This window comes from Labrus bergylta, chromosome 11, assembly GCF_963930695.1.
Source record: "Labrus bergylta chromosome 11, fLabBer1.1, whole genome shotgun sequence".
Lineage (NCBI taxonomy): Eukaryota > Metazoa > Chordata > Actinopteri > Labriformes > Labridae > Labrus > Labrus bergylta.
Window position 1 is genome coordinate 17,070,546 of NC_089205.1, and position 18,734 is coordinate 17,089,279.

At 39.3% G+C, this 18,734-nt stretch overlaps 3 protein-coding genes across 3 annotated transcripts in view; 2 read left to right on the plus strand and 1 right to left on the minus strand.

Annotated features, from left to right (window-relative positions):
* The window catches only part of rsrc1 (arginine/serine-rich coiled-coil 1), a 118,528-nt gene extending 113,248 nt beyond the window's left edge, over positions 1-5,280 (plus strand). Inside the window, exons 9-10 of the mRNA XM_020653935.3 lie at positions 2,684-2,791; positions 4,924-5,280. Coding sequence (XP_020509591.2) covers positions 2,684-2,791; positions 4,924-5,016 — 201 coding nt within the window. The 3' untranslated portion in view covers positions 5,017-5,280. The remainder of the gene's footprint in view (positions 1-2,683; positions 2,792-4,923) is intronic.
* Positions 5,281-5,429: 149 nt separating this feature from the next.
* mlf1 (myeloid leukemia factor 1) lies at positions 5,430-15,654 on the plus strand. The gene is made up of 7 exons (XM_020653936.3): positions 5,430-6,333; positions 7,262-7,424; positions 13,450-13,533; positions 13,684-13,812; positions 14,239-14,398; positions 14,568-14,706; positions 14,820-15,654. The coding sequence occupies exons 1-7, from the start codon at positions 6,287-6,289 to the stop codon at positions 14,884-14,886; spliced, it is 789 nt and encodes a 262-aa protein (XP_020509592.1). The 5' UTR covers positions 5,430-6,286; the 3' UTR covers positions 14,887-15,654.
* A 541-nt stretch (positions 15,655-16,195) lies between these two features.
* Positions 16,196-17,747, minus strand: med29 (mediator complex subunit 29). Its single transcript, XM_020654933.3, has 4 exons — positions 17,547-17,747; positions 17,360-17,418; positions 17,177-17,261; positions 16,196-16,723 (listed from the first exon to the last, which is right to left on the minus strand). The coding sequence occupies exons 1-4, from the start codon at positions 17,724-17,726 to the stop codon at positions 16,496-16,498; spliced, it is 552 nt and encodes a 183-aa protein (XP_020510589.2). The 5' UTR covers positions 17,727-17,747; the 3' UTR covers positions 16,196-16,495.
* Between the last annotated feature and the right edge of the window lie 987 nt (positions 17,748-18,734).

Sequence of the window (18,734 nt, forward strand, 5' to 3'; positions counted from 1 at the left end):
CATCAGACGCTCCAGTGTTCGCCGCCTCCAAAGCGGCAGCACCCACACAAAAGCCACAGCAGGCAGCAGCCAGTGTCTCTGTGTCTCTCTCTCCCCCCTCTGGTTGTGCAGATGCAGACAAAACACCCGAGTCATTATTGAAATGTCTCTGAAGGAGCAGGAATTAGATTTGTTGGGGATCATAGCTGTTTTCAAAAGATAGGCGACAACATTTGACAGCAAACCTGCACGGCCATTTGGGACTCATCCTGGTGAGTCTGACAAAGAGCAAGAGCCATGTGGCTGCAGCCTGGCCTGGCCTGGCCTGGGTAGACTGCCCTGATTGCACTTGCACTATTAACTTGGCCTAGAGGCCCATTTCTCTTACTGAGCCTGTATTAAACTATCCAGACGGGTAGCTGCTTTCATTGTTCAACAGATGGAAAAACACATTTTCAAAGTTATATTCGCACGTTAAAATGCACAGAAAATTACCAGTAAAAGAAAAAAAACATTTAATTTCAAAGAGCTGTCCACTTACGCTAAATGTTTATCCCAACAGTCATGTAAAAACCTTACTGAGTTATGATATGATGTAGCTGCGGCTACTTTTCCCTGCTCGTCCCCATCAGAAAGTTTACCATGGTACTCTACCATAGTAGTACTGTTGTGCATGTACCAGGGTATTACTGTGGTACATGTACCATGGTATATTTGACAGTACCATAGTACATGTACTAGGCTACATAAATACCAGGGTACTAGTACTATAATAAATTAGTCAATGACCATTATTGGTCCCGGCTTAAAATTCTTGCAGAGATCTCCTTAAATTGTTGAATTGGAGTGCAGACGGACACAAACTCTTAAAGGACTCATGGTGTTCATGTGTTTCTTTTAATGATAGCAGTATATCTGGGTTGTAACAAGGTTTTTTCTCTTCATGCATCATATTGAAGGCATTTCGAGGGAATGCGAAATTCCTGCACAAATGATACCTTCAAATACAACCCAAGCTAAACACCAACACAGACTCACACACATTTACTTACCTATTTGTAAAGTGAATGATCTGCGGATCATGTGCAGCCCGAACCACAGGTGGTCATCCAAATAGAGCATCCATGTTTAAGACACATCTAAAAGTCAAAATGGCCCTATTTGCTGTTTTATAGTCACATTTGATGATATCTTTACTTACTTACAAACGTGAGTTGGAATTACTTTGTTGACATCTAACGTTATGCACTTCTTATTTATTTTACATCCAAGTCATATTTATTGGACTAAACCACAGAGTGTATGTTACGTACCATGTGCTATGGTACTATGGTACTATGGTACATTTACCATAGTATGTACCAGGTGCTATGGTACGTACCATGGTACATGTACCATAGTACCATGGTACTACAGTAATATGGCACATGTATAGCTGCAAAATAACAACAATAACATCCTTTAAAAAAAGAATGCAAGCTTAAACATGATTTATATAAATGTTAGTCATTTTAGTGTGACTGTTTATTACCTTGAAGCTATGAGCTATGTTCATGACTGACTTTAGGTGATGAGTGTTAATGAGGAGATTTACTCTCAACTGCAGGACTTTTTTAAAAAGGTTTTTCAGGCAGGCTGCATGAATTGAAAAAATGTAGATTCAGTATGTTATCACCAACCGAAGAGCAGTTATCCTTTCTGCTATTTGGCACATTACTGTACTTATTAGCCTGAATGTTTTATATTTCACTCACTTTACGTATCCTGCCAAATAAATTTGAAAAAGATCTTTCCAACTGGGTAAACATTTGCTCTGAGGCTGCTTCAGGGAGTGTTTGAAACATGAATTGACTTGGCAGAGTATTCATTTTGATATTTTTTCTTCATGATGTACAACAAGGAGAGAGGCTATCCTTCCAAATGTGGGGCTTATTAAGGTTTTAAGTAATACCTTGAGGGACGGAGGAATGAAAAGTTGTTGATATCACCTTTCCTTCTTCCAGCTCGGACTGGAGAACTTTCATCCTTTGTCTTCAACAGTAATGAAATGTGTCTGATGATGTTGCGGCTTTAGTGACCACACTAAAGCGTCAAAGAGCTGATCCTGTCTAAATGTAGTCACACTGCAGCTGCACAGTAAGACTCTCAGAGCATATGAGGTGGATCACAAGAGTGAAGAAATGTAAGCACAGATATATGATCAAAATAAGATGTTCAAATTACATTCAGGATACAAGCTCATATAGATAAGTACACTTGTTTCTTGAAGCCTTTCGCATGAGCCAGACTTCGCTGCCATCTGCTGGACACATGCTGTTATGCACACCATGATTCTTTTCCTTATCCCAAACCCCTTTATATACCAAATAGTATACTGAGAGTGTGTTATATACACAAAGTTTAGTGCTTTGTTCCAGCAGCAAAGTCAGTAATGAATGTGCAAAACGACAACAATTACGACAACAATCCCGAATTTCCCCTCTAGGGATCAATAAATTATTATCCTAATTCAATTATATTTTTTTTCCAAATTTGTATATATTTCATACTTTTTAAGTGTTTTTCTTTCATAATTCTAGTCTAATTATTGATTTCCTCTGCCACATTGTGGTTATGCAAGTATCTGTATTGGTGCTTTTATTTATTTTATTCTTTTTTCATTCAAACATTTGAGCTGTTTTCTATGTTGTTTCTTTGAGTACAGGTTGAGCCGGCTGACATAAAGCAGGAGGCTGAGTGGACAGAGTCTCAGGATGTCACTCTTCCCATCTCCATTGTCTACAACGACAGGGACACGCTTGCCCACCCCAGTGTAAGTTCACATCAGGCAAACCCTTTTCCTGTTTGGTCTAAAGTTTTCTCTTTATTTCTAAATCAAACCAAGCTGTCATGAAGACTTTTTTAACACCCGAAAAGAAAAAAAACTTCCAACCAGCAAAAGATGATCTTACGTCTTATTTTATCTTTGGGTTGTCTTGTTTTTATGACTGGGGTAGTTATTGATTGCTGTACATACTTTGCAAACTTTCTCTTTTAAAAGTAAAAAAAAACACTTCATCTTAAACCAGCACCACTTTTTTTTACAGCATTCCAGTATATTCACATATTCTGCCTCATATAGTATAGGACACCGTGGTACAGTAGATTACAACCTCCTAACATCACCTCCTCCCCTGCCTGCGGACCAATGATGAAAAACGAGAAGGAAACTTTAAACTCCAATAAAGCTCCCTGGGGCTTCCAAGTCATCTATCTCCACTGGGGAAACTAAGTTATGCCCTGACGTATGCAGATAACCCCCTCAAATACACACACACACACACACACACACACACACACACACGCACACACGCACACACGCACACACACACAGGCTGCCCCCCAGCCTAAAAAACACACACATACACACCCTCAGACAGGCTGATGTATGGCAGCAATATGCCCCAGGCGGGCCCGGCCTCAGCTTCAGCTCCAGCTCCACTTCCAATTAGAACAGATGAGTCCCATTAGCCCGGCCCAGATACTGTCATCCCACACACACAGCCTCATTAGCACCGTGACACCAGCGCAGGGCCGACAGACAAGAACTCACTAGTGTTGAATGTAACACGCAGATAACACGCACAGCAGCTGTAAGCAGCGTAGGTTAGGAGTGAAGGATTGACGGCTTTTGCTGTACAATCTGCATAATAACACACATATATCATCGCATATATGTACAGTATGTACACACAGCCAGCATGTCAACATTACCTCTCTCCCCCACATAGTGGATATAGAAATGATCTTCAAATTGTTTCCCTATGGCTCAGCGCCTTGCTTCTTGGTGCTATAGTCATTATGTTGCTTCCTAATAAACAGATGTGTTCATTCATCAGACACTTACATCAGCTTTATGGGCCTCTTACATTCATTATCATTACTGCTGTTGATGTACTGAGATGAAAACAAGTCGCATATGTTGGCCTTCTCTGTCACCAGACGAACACACTGCTAGGCCCAGCATTGGGGAACCAGATGATTTATATATATATTTTTTTAGATGTACGTTGTTTTTTTTCTCTTATTTTTCACAATCTGAAGTTAGAGGGGAAAGACTTCGGAGGCGTTTGATACTGCAGCCTTGCAACACTTGGTATTAATGCTGCAGGGCTCCACAGTCAATGTGTCGCTGTACTTTTTACATCGATGCCGCACTGGTGCATTTTTGGTATCCCAGTGTGTGATTTTACAATACGTTACAGCGCCGTGGAAGCATGAGAGGCATTACGAGTAAACACACAGTGGGAGATTCACATACACACACGGACACACACATTGCTGTTGATTCTGTCTCGCCCCTTGTAACACCTTTGTCACCACTTTAGATGCTACCACATCGGTTGGACGACTTGTTGCCTCCATTAGGCCTCTGACAATTACATTGAAGGCGAACTGTAACAGGGGTACCGTAGTTATCCTGCCTTGAGCTGGCAATATATAATAGTAGTCCTTACCTGCTTGGCGCATTTAAAAAAAACACCAGCAAACTGGTATTTCTGTCACATTCTTAATGTAATGCATCATGCCATAGTAGACCATGGAATAAAATGAACACTACTCTTAGCCCATTTATAAAGAAGAGGCATGTCATTATAGGTTACAGTGAACATAACTGATTGTTTTTTGGTAATTTGGAGGCAAAAATGTCAAGCTTTTTAGGGTTTCAAGTTGTCAAATTAAAAGAATTGTTATGGGGATTTTTCAGTGCTTGTAGTTTTTTTTAAAGACTGAATAATAATTTCACTGATTAGTAATTGTTGGTTCTTAAGTCAATGTCAAACAGCATTCTAAACCACAGCTACATTGTAAAGCTTTCCTCTTTCTTTGCTTTTGATTGGTGGTTTCCTTTTGTCTTGTACCTTTACTATACTCATGACATGTCCTCTCTTCACTCTCCTGTAGTTGTTCATGGACAAGGAGAAGGCAGAGGAGCTGTGGTTCAACAGACTGATCTCGCTGCGGCAGGAGAGGCTCATGGGAAGTCCTGTGCCCTGAAGAATACCAGGAGGATCTTTTGTGTTTCAGGGGACATTTGAGTAAACTCTAATGTGTCTTAATCCACATCATTTTCTTTCTGACTTGTTTTAGGATGTCATAAAGTCTCTTATTTTGACCCTCCTGATGAATTTCTCTACCCAGTTGTAAAAATGTTTGAGAACTTGAAGAAATTCAAATTTTTTGGTCGAATTGTGGTTTTATTGTCTTTTGTAATCACCTTAGTAAATAAAGGTACCAGTGATTTTTTTTTTAAATGATAAATGTCTTTTGCTTTTGTGGATTAGTGATTGAGAAAAAACCTCTCAAGTTGGATTACATTCATAAAAACAGTATTCATCCTCTTCACTAATCAAGTATTGCAGCTCCAGATAAATAGGTATGAATGAATCACCTTTCTATTCAGGAACTTACTAAAAGTAACTTATCTTGTTGGGCTGAGACACTGACATGGAACATGAAACTAGAGGAAACATCTTCTCATCATCCGTACTCTCCGTTTGCATCCCCTTATACAAATCAGTTGTTTATATATTTGTGTTTGTTCAATGCTGTGTCCCTGAGCGGCATTCAAGGCAGTAGTCAACACTCCGGCCTATTTGTGGAACAGCCAGATGGTAACGCTATACTGAGTCTGGGACACAGTTTGTCACCCCTGTAGCCTACCCTCCAAATAGTAAGTGCCGTAATGTAATAATAAAAGAAAGAGTACAAATTATTATTTAAGGGAAGCATACAAAGTACAAAATAAGCTTTACAGGCTATGTAAGTGCCTACTTCGAGTGAGTAAAAACTTTGGTCATATGGCTGCATGTCTTCACAACCTGGCTTTGATAACAAACACAATATCTTCAGACATAATACAGTGAAGATTTATTTGTTCCACACATACAGCCAAATGTTATAATCGTATACGTTGCTGTATAGAGCTTTCATAGCTCCTGTGAAGGTTTGTTAATAACCATGCACCTAATTTTGGTAAAAATGAATTTAGAATTGTCTAGATTGCCGTCTCCATGACAGCCACTCACAACATTGAGCCCGCGAATGGTGCCTGATCATCGCTCCGAATAACCAGCCAATCAGAGGGCCGAGTTAAAGTCACGTGGCTGTTGTCAGAGAGAGTCTGGGTCTAAATTCTTTTGCGTGACACCACCTCCATCGTAACCTAACCCAAGCTGAGCGACGGCGCTGGGCCACCTGTGGCCGCACGGATTATTTCTGAAAAGTCTTCATCTCTTTTCTGTTTCCAACTCCAAAATCCGTTAAAATGTTCAATAGTAACCGCAGGGAGTTTGAAGAGGATCCATTTTTTTCGTGAGTGCATTAACTAAACTTGTATTAAATCTGTTAACTGTTTAAATGTTTTTACTTGTGTGTTATTATTATTATTATTATTATTATTATTATTATGTTCAGACAGATACACAAAAGAGTAAATCAAGTAGTTTAAGTAGCGCTAGTGTGCCCCAGTCAACAAAACTACCAAACTTTAACACAAACAAATAAACAAAAACAAAAGTTATTTAACAGATAAATGTGTTGCGTTATTTTGCAGCTTGGCTGGTGTTTAATAAACGAGCGAAGAGGTCAAATTTATTTGAATGTATTAATTATTTAGGTTTTAATATTGCTTACTATTTATCTACAAATTGCACGTTTTCTGTTGTTGTTAATATTTGTATGTGGTTTAACTGAATTTCAACCAGTTGTTGTGATTTACACATCCTAGCTATTTTAGCCACTTAGTTTTAATATAATGAACCTGTAACCCAGCATCAATTTCAAATTAAATTCAGTAAAATGTATTGGCATACAATAATAATAGTTATTATTGGGAATAATAAGTAATTTAATAGTACCAGCTATTCATTTATTTTAATATAATTAAAATTAACAACTGGTGGAACAACTTCTTTGAAGTCTGACTCAGATTGTTGTGTAACATGCTTTAAAAATAAGTTTAACACTGACACTGTGCGGTCATCACTTTGATTTATAGCACAAGTGAACACCTTAGGCAGTGTGTCCACATTTGACCCCACTTCTAAAGCAAGTGTAAAAGGAGCTGGAATTATTTAGGGAACCTTTTATTTCAATGTGTTGCTCTGGCGTAGAGACCTTTCTTATTCCTCTCCAGAAGCCTTTATCGTGGTTCTCGGGCCTCATCATGTCCTCATCAAGCAGAGTTCCCTTGTCAATGTTGAGATTAACTTTTTCTTATTATTATTTTACTCTGCCATAGGGATCCATTGCGAGCTCACAGGGAACACATGCGGCAGATGATGCGTAGCTTCTCTGAGCCATTTGGCGGGTCTTCAGTGCCCAGCCTTATGGATGGGAGAAACTGTGGCCGTGACATGATAGAACATCCCAGCTCATCCCAGCCACTCAGGGACGATCACAGGGTGAGAACAATTATTTCTGGAAGCAATCCTTATCCCATTTTTGACCTAACGGTATATGTTTAGTTACAGCACATAAAGCTCAACCCTGTTCATCACAGTATCAATATGTTATCAGATGTTTAACCTACGTGATTTGGGTCTATTAGAGGCAAACTATAAATCCCCTGCTTCAGCATTTAACTTGTGAAAGCTTTATGCCTGTGTACTGCTCTTTGAATATCATCATCAGATTAATGTTTGGAGAAGTGCAAAGTATACTCAGGTTTAGTGGAACTTGGTCACTTGCAGAGTAACTGGAGCACCACTTACAGAGGTATGGGACCATGTGAGTCTCTACTTTAGTGGAAGGGCAACCCCCATGGCCTCTCATGACAGTTATATCTGGCCCTCAGGAGCCCTATTTATAGTGCATTGTTCCACTGACACACTAGTTTCTTGTAAATGCGTGCAAAGTAATTGTAGTGGGCCTAGTTGCCATGTTTACTTAAATTGCAGTTATTTAAAAAACATAACTGCTCCCTACATAAATCTTTGACTTTATACACTCATATAATATAAACATGACTTCAAGAGATGGTTGTCGATGACTACTCATCAACCTGTTTAAAAATTTTGGGGGGAAATTTGCGAGTTGTGCAAGGTTTTTAAGAGGTAAGCAGAATAGTTTTGATCTGCATGGTTTTGCACCTGTTAACCTTTCCCAAATCAAGTCCCTGCACTGATTAGATAGCCCTGCTAAGTCAAACGTATCCCTGTCACCTGCTTTAATACAACTGGTTCATTCCATTAGGTATCTAATGCTAGCTGAGGAGGGGCTTGGAGAACTCTGCTAATGACCTCAGTGACGGCAGATAGAATGTCTTTCCAAACAAAGTATTTTGTCTTGACATAAGGAGGAGTCATTTCGAGTTTTTCTAAATACTGCAGATGATTAAATGATACAACTTTATTGAGCTTCCTGATTCCTTGACTACTTAGTACATTTTCACAAACAGTCAACCTGCTCTATGGCCTGACACATGGAGACAAGTTTGAGTATTTATCACAGAACTCTACTTCTCTGACTCTCACGCACACTTTGTCTGTGTGAAGATAAGGAGCAGTTTTGTGTTTTCCCCAGCAGTGGTCAGAGGGCGCTGAGTTGTTGGCTTTGTGAAGGCATATGTGCAGATGTCATGGACACTCTGTTTTCTCATTGTTGCTCTTTCGGTCCATCTGTTTGGAAGGACGTGTCTTGGCAGCGCTGGTGCTTTAGAAGCCAGATGACAGACAGACAGCTCACTGTCATTCTGCTCTCCAATATCACAGGCACAAATGTGCACACAGAAATACATTCTCACACAGACACACACACACACACACACACACACACACACACACACACACACACACACACACACACACACACACTCACAAACATACTGTATAAAACATGCTGACAAAAATGCTGACAAGGGCTGTTACACAGGGTCACAGCATGCAAAGTAACATCGACATGAAGGCATGCAAACACACACATTGGCCTGCGTGCGCATGCATTCACACATACACACACACACACACACACACACACACACACACACAAACACACAAACACACCCACATAATGCTGGAAGGCCTGTGCGTCTTGTTTTAGCTTGCTAACCGTAAGACTCCCAGTGGGAAAACAATCCCTGTGTTGAACTTCCAAAGCTCTCACATTTCCCAGTCTCTTGCCAATAGTCGCTACCTGGTTTATATCACCTTTCAAAGCACTCATTCATCTGGGCGCTTGTCTATAAAAGAAGTGCGAAATAAACAGCAAGCATAAGTTAGCTGCTCCTTCTTTGATTCTGTGGTTTGTACTGAGCCAAACAGGTGGTAGAGGGGCTTGGAAAAGGTAATAACCAGTATAGGTATTAATGATGTTGTCTTTCTTGTTGGTTTGCACCCTTCTGGATCATTCTGGAAAATAAAGTGACAAGGAAGGCTTTGCAGTGTGAAGTGTAGCAGTTTATTAACCCCTCATTCACTCTGTATCCACTTTAAAAACTTCATAGTCTCCATAATCACATTCAGTGCCTTTGTGGTCTTCCAGTCAGAAGCACATATTAAACAAAATGCCTCTTAATGCACCACTTCCTAGGAGCTAAACAATAACCACTTTCCTTTTGAGTATGAATCATATCGACAGTGCATATCTAGTGCGGAGTAACTCATACCTCCTCCAGGAGCAGCCTCCCTCAGAGGGCACAGTGGCATATTCAATATCAGATTGACAGAGAGATGGAGAGGAGAATGTCAATCTGCAGTTGTCCAGACAGCCGAAAATAATGTGTTAAAGACCACTGGGTCTACGTTCCTTATTTTGCACCCTCAATCTCTCCTCCCCTGTGCCATAGTCTAAATATAATGCTCATTTATTAGTTCATACATGCCACTCCGGGATAAAATAGGCTCTAAGCTTCATAGATAATGATAGAGGCGTTTTACATCGGCTTGACATTTAAAAAGAGCTGAGAGAGCAGCCTTGGACTCTTTGACCCATGTTGGATCCCCATCCTAACAGGTCTGTCTGGTCCATTGCAGCCTATCCAGAATGTAACTCAGTTTCAGTGTTAAACCCACGCTAATCTCTGGCAATGCGACCCAATTACACATGGAACACAAGTCATTCAACACCTCACTGATTATGCGCAATACTCCTGTGCATCACACCCCCAGAAAAACCACTCACACACTCATACAGTATACACATTGCAATAGCTTTTGAGATGCTTATCCAGGGCTGCAGGTCGTAAACACCTGCTGTCTTGGCTTAGAGAACACAGGATCTGACTGGAGGCTGTTCCCTCCTCACTTGCGTGTCTCTTCTTGGTGCCCGCACTCCCAGAGGGTTCACGGCCTTGAGGGGCTGTGCTTAAAGCCGGAGGAGAGGTCTGTGTAGCTGTGTCAAGGGCTTAGTGACCGATGTAAGACAACCTAACAGCTTCTAGGCAAAAACCTTGAAAAAGAGCTTAATGTACATGTGTGTATGTAACATGCTATACAAATACAACACCATACTGTTTCTATACTCATTTTTTTTATTTTGTATTATTCCTCAGGATATGGGTAGGGGGGGGGGGGAGCGGCGGAGTAAGTTAAAGACAAAATCTCCATTTTCACTTTTGAAAATATCGACTTCCCACAAACCTGATTTATTGATAAAAATGAATATATATCGCTCAGCTCTACCAAAATCATTTTAGTGCAACTTTGCAAACTTCTTACCTCCACATCCTCACCAACACTGGAAATGTAGAGGATGTGAAATGGTGTCTCCAAAACAGTAAACAGTGCAGTATTCACCAATGGTTCATCTCTTCACAGACACTTTGAAAGATATGTTACTAAAATGTAGAAATTTGATTGATTATGAGTATTTAAGTAATTCAGAGCACTTTAACCCAGCAATCAAAGTTACACCAAATCTGTACATAAACTAGTAATAAGTTATGTTTTAACTGCTGTATGTTTAGTCTCGTATCTGACTAGTTATATTAACCCATCTTGTTGCCAGTCAGATGCCTGTTCTATAGAACACTTAGGTTGTTTAATAGGGTCTCAACATATACTTCTAAACAGGTAGAGAGATTAACACTTTGAACACGTTATTTGCAGAACATTTGAGTGCAACTTGTGAATAAATGACCTGATGTTACATTTTGAATGGATGGGGATTAAAAATATTTTACTGCAACATGCATGATTTGAGTGCTTGGGAATGAGGTGGTACATAAACTGTGACCCACAGGAAACAGAAAAAAAGAAACATGACTGAGAAGCAGTTTGAAAGATAAGGCCCAGTTCCATTTCGGTGCTTTATGATTCCTGATTATGATGAACAACCTTGAAAGCAACAATATTTAGGAATGTGGTTCGTTGCACTTTGGTACCCATCGAAGGTCTCTGGTTCATCCGTCACCGTGCTCTTCAGTCACTTAGTCTCAGTCGTTGTATCAAACCGTATAGATAAAGGCAGAGCTAGGCATACATCCATCTGTTAAACAATTTTTATTTCTATTTAATGTGGATTTTAAAACAAAAATTATGGGAACATTTAACCTCAGGTAAATTTGTTTTTTTCATTTCTTGTATTCACTTTCACTAACTCTAGTCAGCAGACCTCATATGCCTCTGACTCTCTGAAGAGACGAGGCTGCCGACCCTGTTTATTATCCATTTTTATAACTGACACAGCTGTATCATGAGTAACGCAGCCACGAAGGAGAGAGAGAGAAAGTCCTGTTTCTACTCAGGCTCTCATTAGCTAAAGTAGCCTAGTTCATTGAATGGAAGGTCCTGATTGGTCAAATGATGTGTCAATCAAAAGTTCACAGTGCATGCATTAGTAAAGAGAAGCCAGTTGAACAGCGAATTACATGTAGTGGCTATTTGTCCAAAAAAATGTAATGTACGCAGGCAAAAGAAATCCAATGTTCATGCAAGAGCTGCGTTAGTTTGCTGGTTTATTTGAGGAAAACAAACAAAAGAACAAAGAAAATCGTGGCTCCCGCTGCCTCTTACTTAAATAATCTCCGGTGCCCACAGTATTACCCAAATACCTAACAAAAAATACTAAGACAAAACTAAATTTACTAAACAAATAACTAGCAAAAAATAAAACGTTACCCAAAATCTTCTCTAAATAAAGAAAACGTGTAGAATAATTAAATAAACAACACCACCCAAATATTTAGTAAACTAAATACAAAAACTAATTCTAACCCCAATTAAATAGCTCCAACATTACATTTTTAACTAATCTGTGGATCTTTATGGATGTAATGTGTTTGGTTTGAATCTTTGACTGGATTTGGATCGTGGGGAGGATTGGTTTTGTTGGAATATTATGACAGTAGATCATCAGACGGTAAGAAAAATGAATGAAGACTTGCTTGTTTGTCAGTGGTCTGACAGATTCACAGATTGTGGCTAGTGTGGTGAAATGGTTCACAGTTGGAATCACAAGAATCATAGCTTTCTAGCAATGAGCATGAGTGATTTACACAGAACAGCAGTTGTTTAAAAGATGGTGATAATGAGCAAACATTTACAGCCCGCATGTGTCACAAGCGCACGGGCGGTCAGGGGAGGTGAGAGGCCTATATCAAAAAAGCTTTTGTTATTTGTAGATTTTCATTACCGTCATGTTTAGTTAAGACTTTTCTAAGTCATCATGGCCTCACTCCACTCTTTTGACATTGCAAAAGAAAAATTAGACATCTCTAAATGTTTTTTTTTTTTTTTATCAGTTTAGATCACAAGAAATGTACAAAGAATTACATCATATATTACAACTGTTTTCCCCTTTACCTCCTCCCACCCCCCTAGAGCACATACATGTATAAAAGTGCATATGTGCAAACATCAGGATCAATAAAACATTCAAACCTTCCCCCCACCCCCATCCACCCCGTGGCGACCCCACATACATCCCCACCCCGGATCGCTCAAGGAACACATTTCAGGTCAAGCACGCTGCACACTGTCCTTAACTCTATTGTTGGCTGCATAAAAAGCTGATGTTTTTTGATAATTCGGGTTAATGTTCATTTAACTTCCGTTAAATATATGCAGAGTTATCAAAGTTAGGCTGGTGTGTGAACTAGGGCCATAAAGCCATACTCACCTAACTTGCCAAAGTTACTAACAGCGATAGAGCCGTGCTGTGGGCATGGGAGAGATGCAATTCTCCCTGTTTAAAGTTAGAATGCTATTTTCCTGCTTTTATTTTCTGTACAGGAAAAACATGAAACAAAGATGTAAGTCGCATGTTCATGCAGGATTTGTTTTACAGTTATTTCATCCAGTTAATGTCACTGGGTCACGTGATACAATGTGAATGTACAGATGGCACAGATTGCAAGACACATTTAGCCCACAGTTCTGTGCATAGATGTTTGTACACATGATAGAGGTGCTTACGAGCTGTGAACGGACTGTGAACATGTGGTGTGCATGCCATTCATTGTCTCTGTTTTTGTCCCTTGTGTTTGTGCAGGACATGATGATGAGCCCTTTCGGTAGGTTCGACAGCGTGATGTCCAACATGAGAAACAGGATGGAAGAGATGCACAGAAACTTTGTGAGTTAACTCATCAAATCATTTTTTGTCCCTATCATGTTTTTATGCTGCTTACTCAGCTGCTTAACTGTGTGTGTGTGTGTGTGTGTGTGTGTGTGTGTGTGTGTGTGTGTGTGTGTGTGTTCGCATGTGTGTGTGTGTGTGTGTCAGGAGAACATGTCCACAGATTCAAGCAGCCACTCATTCAGCTCCTCGTCAGTCATGACATTTTCAAAGGTTGGGAATGAGCCTCCCAAGGTCTTCCAGGCGAGCTCATCAACACGCCGTGCCCCTGGAGGGGTAAGTACCCCATCAGATATGTAACAGCAGTATAACACAGTACATTAGAGCACATTTCAAAACATTGAACTGAGAGACGTCAGTCCGTCTGTATAGAAATATCACTCGTTCTTTTCTTCCCTGAGTGATCATGGGGATTTCTTCCCTCTGGCATTTCCTTGTTAGACACATTACAATCAAACTTGTCTCTTAGGGGCATATGATGGCTCTGTTCCATTAAGGTGTGTTTGAAATCATTTTGGTGATCCTGCATGCCCAGTATCAAGACCATGGAAATGGCCTCTCTTAATGGAATGCAGTCGTTAATACTATTAATAGCCACACTTGTGTAAGTCAAACTGTCTTTTATCTTACTGGACTAGTTTTCTAAATAAAGGATATTGATTGCTATTCTATGACACTGATGTGCTGATGTTCTGTCATCAGATTAAGGAGACGAGGCAAGCACTGAAAGACTCTGAAAGTGGTGTGGAGAAGATGTCGATTGGTCATCACATCCAGGACAGGGGACATGTTGTGGAGAAGAAATACAACAAGAAGACGGGAGAGAAGGAGTTCAACCAAGACTTTCAGAACTTGGATGAATGTATGTTAAATACTGATGATAATGACAGGCTGCTTACACCCCCTAATAATCAGACAAACAGGAAGTGATCAAATCATATATGTTTAGGTGGTTTGATCAGTTCAGTTGACTTGTTGAATGACTAACCAGCTCAAGTATTTCTAACTATATCCTGTTCCTCCACCTCCAGCTGAAGCACAAACGTTTGACTCAGAGTGGCAGCAGGAATTATCCAAGTTCCAGCCATCTGGTCCCATGTCTCGTCAGGCAGAACCTCGACTCAGTGGAGTTCACAGGGCAGCTCTCACCGGTCCTGAGCAGGCCGACAGGTAGACGCTAGACACCTACTGTATGCTTTTATTAGAGTATAGTTATCATGATTATTCTGCAGTTCATTTAGCTTTTAAGCTGTAAATAACCAAATTGTTTTTTTTCCCCACAGAGATAGATCAAAAGGAGAGGCTGAGGGTAAAAGATGTGTGAAATTCTCCGACTCTTCAAAGCAGTGAAACCACCTGTATGTGTGTGTGCGCTCATTAACGTCTTTCAGCCATCATAATGTAAACTCTAGTGCTCTGTACCTACACAGACACCCATGACCCACCCCGCTTTCTTCAAAAAGAGATCAGAATCAGAAGGCCCCAAAACGTAGACCTTAAGAGATTTGAACATGTTTAACGTCCTACAAAAAAAATTAAAGGAACATTAATCTTGGATTCAAATATTTGAAGTGAAATAAACTGCAGTATGCTTTGAAGAATGAGTGACAAGACTATGTGATCTATATAAATTCTAGTGTTTTGTCTCCTCAGTCATTGGTATACCGGTGGATGTTTTTGTGTTTAAACTGATAAAAGTAATTTCTTACAAAAGTGTGTAATAAAGGTACTACTTTTCATTACACATGACATTATGAGTCAAGAGCGATTCGATTCTCATCTTATTTTCATAATGCAACAAGACAAAATGTAGCAAAATCCACTGATGCACTCAATGTATAGATCGTCTTTTCATTGTATTGTCTAGCACCTGATGCTCTCCATATGAACTGTATATTGTTCTTGCTGTAATCTTTGTAAAAAGAAACATATTATTCTTCCTTTTATATGTTCCTGTGGTTTATCATTTACTGAACTCTGTGCTGCACGTTGTTTTCCTGGCAATGACTGGATTATGCTCATTCATTCTCGCCATGTTCTTGTACATTTTTTTTCAAGCTTTAAAAGTCATACGTACCAACACAGACTATTGTATGAAAATAAAAATGTGAAAATATGGAGACTTATCCAGTCTGTTTTTGAATGAATGCTGAACTGTTTGTATGTGACCTGTAAGGAGCCTGTGAGAGGACATACTGTGGTGAACCTCTCGTCTGCTATATAGTGACCCACGGTGATATTTTTGGATAGAGGCACTTGTCTGTCAGTAATTTAGATTGGACTGAGATGTTACACGACTGCAAGCACACCAGGCACCCCTCCCACATGCTTGTGTATCAGTCTTAATTTAACCCTTGAACCCCTGACCAATAGGAAGCTCAAAAAGAATTCAAATGTAAGCATATCCCACTTCTGTTCAAAAGAGAAACTATTCTTCTCCCTCTGTACAGTGGGAGTCTGAATTTCTTTCCTTGCCATATTTCCAGTGTTAAAACCACTAAACTCTGGATTTTGAAGTGAAATGTTTAATGTCAGTACCTGCATCCACTCATGATGGGTTGTCAATCACACTCAAACGTTAAAGCCTCATCAGCAACATTTAAAAATATTTAACAAACAAGACTTAGTTTGTGCATCTTAAATAACCAGAAAACATTAGTATCAGTGGAAAGGTTTTCATATTTAATACAAATAAGCTACAAAAGACGTGAATTTTGAGTTGGCAGAACTCTGGCACCACCTGCTGGTCATCTTAGGATATGACTTGTCAGGAATATTTACAGTGCTTACAAGACAACACTTATACAAAAGAAATATTAACCAAATATACAGGATCTTGACAAATAAAACAGCATCCTATGTTTGAGATAATGGGATAGCCCCTTGTATGAAACTCATCATAAACTTCATCTCGATTTCTCAAGGAAAGCAGAGACCATTCCAAAAGTCAGGTGTGGTTCTACATGATTCCCTGAGGCTGTCCCTTTCCTGCGATCTTCTTTGAACACTCCAGCAAAGCATTGTGGATATCCTTGGCGCAGGATATCTGTGACTTGATCATGCCGAGGTACTGGGCATAAGACATGGACTCTGTCTGCACCGTGTCAGGCTTGGTGGCTGTAGGGACCAGGTTGGGCGAATGTTTGGCGCTGTCGATGCTCTGGGAGAGGCACTCATAGGCCAGCCGCTTCACAGAAGAGAGACGAGGTTAGTTTGTAAAGAACATTGTACAGACACAATATATGTGGCTGTTGTGTTTAACATACAGATGAGTTTTCACTTATGACTGCCCATGAGGTCATTCAATCTTGTCTTAATGAAATAAATGTATATTTCACAGCACCTTGTTATAGGCATGCTTGACATAACTGTAATCATTCTTTAAGATAAAATCAGATCGTTATTATGGGACAGTGGCTCAGCTCATGTTAAACAGGGAGTTTCATTTACTTTTCTATATTAAAAAAAAAAAAAGGAAAGAAACAGAAGATTTGAGTTGAATTATTCTTAAAATCTAGAAATCAGAGAGTAAAGAAAATGTTTTTTCCTAACTGTATAATCTGAGAGATGATCAATGAACGTGCAATCAAAATGTTTTGGATTCATAACATTTTGTTTTGTGTTGTTTTGCGTTTCTTACCAAGCACAGCTCCAGTTGATCGCACAGGGCATAAAACTCCTCCAGGCTTTTGTCAAAGCGCTGCACAGAGGTGTCGCTGCTTTTGCTAAACCAGAGGAAACATTGGCTGATTAAAAAAAACAAAAAGAAAACTGAAAGAAACCTGACCATCATTGAGAAGAACCCCCAGGCCCGGTTACTTACATGCCGTTGTCAATTGATGTGTTATGGGCCAAATTCATGGAGGCAATCTTCATTAAATTCTGAAAAATAACAATAAAATAAAATGTGTATTAGATCACATTTCAGCTGATTTCATGTATTTGTGAAGCGATAGTAGTTCGACCATGAATTCCAACTTTGGCTCCGCAGACCAAGATGTTTGTGTTACCTGCAGACTCTCCTTCAGCTGTGGAATTAACATCTTAAATCTGTGGACGGGGTCAAAGTCCTGCTGTTGGCTCAACTGTTGCTGCTGCTGCTGTTGTTGTTGTTGTTGTTGTAATGCATTCGGTTGTTGTAATACGGGTTGAGCCATCGGTCCACCGGGCTGTTGTTGCTGGGACGCCATCTTGCCCGGCTCTGACGCACAACGCCGGAAAATATTTCAATATCCGGTCTGTCTTTTCCACAATAAGAGCCTTCCTGATATACACACAGCATTTTTTTTCTCTCCCCTATATATCTATCATCAAATTGTTATGGCAAGCCTTTCAGGAAATCAATATATTGAATGAAACTTTGAATATATGGAATTAAATTTTGAATATATGGAATGAAATTTTGAATATATTGAATGAAACTCTGAATATATGGAATGAAATTTTGAATATATGGAATGAAATTTTGAATATATTGAATGAAACTTTGAATATATGGAATGAAACTTTGAATATATGGACTGGAACTTTGAATATATTGAATGAAACTTTTAATATATGGACTGGAACTTTGAATATATTGAATGAAACTTTTAATATATGGACTGGAACTTTGAATATATTGAATGAAACTTTTAATATATGGACTGGAACTTTGAATATATTGAATGAAACTTTTAATATATGGACTGGAACTTTGAATATATTGAATGGAAGTCTGTTGTGTTATTTCAGCTTACATTTCAGTAAGAGACAAAAAAAAAAATCCCTAAAGCTGGATGCACAAGGTTCAGCAATGTTTTGTTGAGTATTACTACTCATACGCAGTAAAAGTGTTCCACTAATTGATGATCTTCAAGGTGAAGCTTTCTACATTCCACATTATTCATATCATTTTGAGTATTAACAGCTGCTTCAAAAGAGTTTTGAAGTTCAAGAAAGTATTGGTATATTTCAGCTGATGTCATTTTGCAAATTCAGCAGGGTGTCTTTTTGATGACAACAATGAAACTGGTGGATTTAGAGAACTGAAATCAGCTTCCATTCCATATATTCAGACTTCATTCAATAAATTCAGACTTCATTCCATATATTCAGACTTCATTCAATATATTCAGACTTCATTCAATATATTAATTTCCTAAACGGCTTGCCATAAATTGTTGATTTGTGTCATATAAAATGCATATCATGATAAG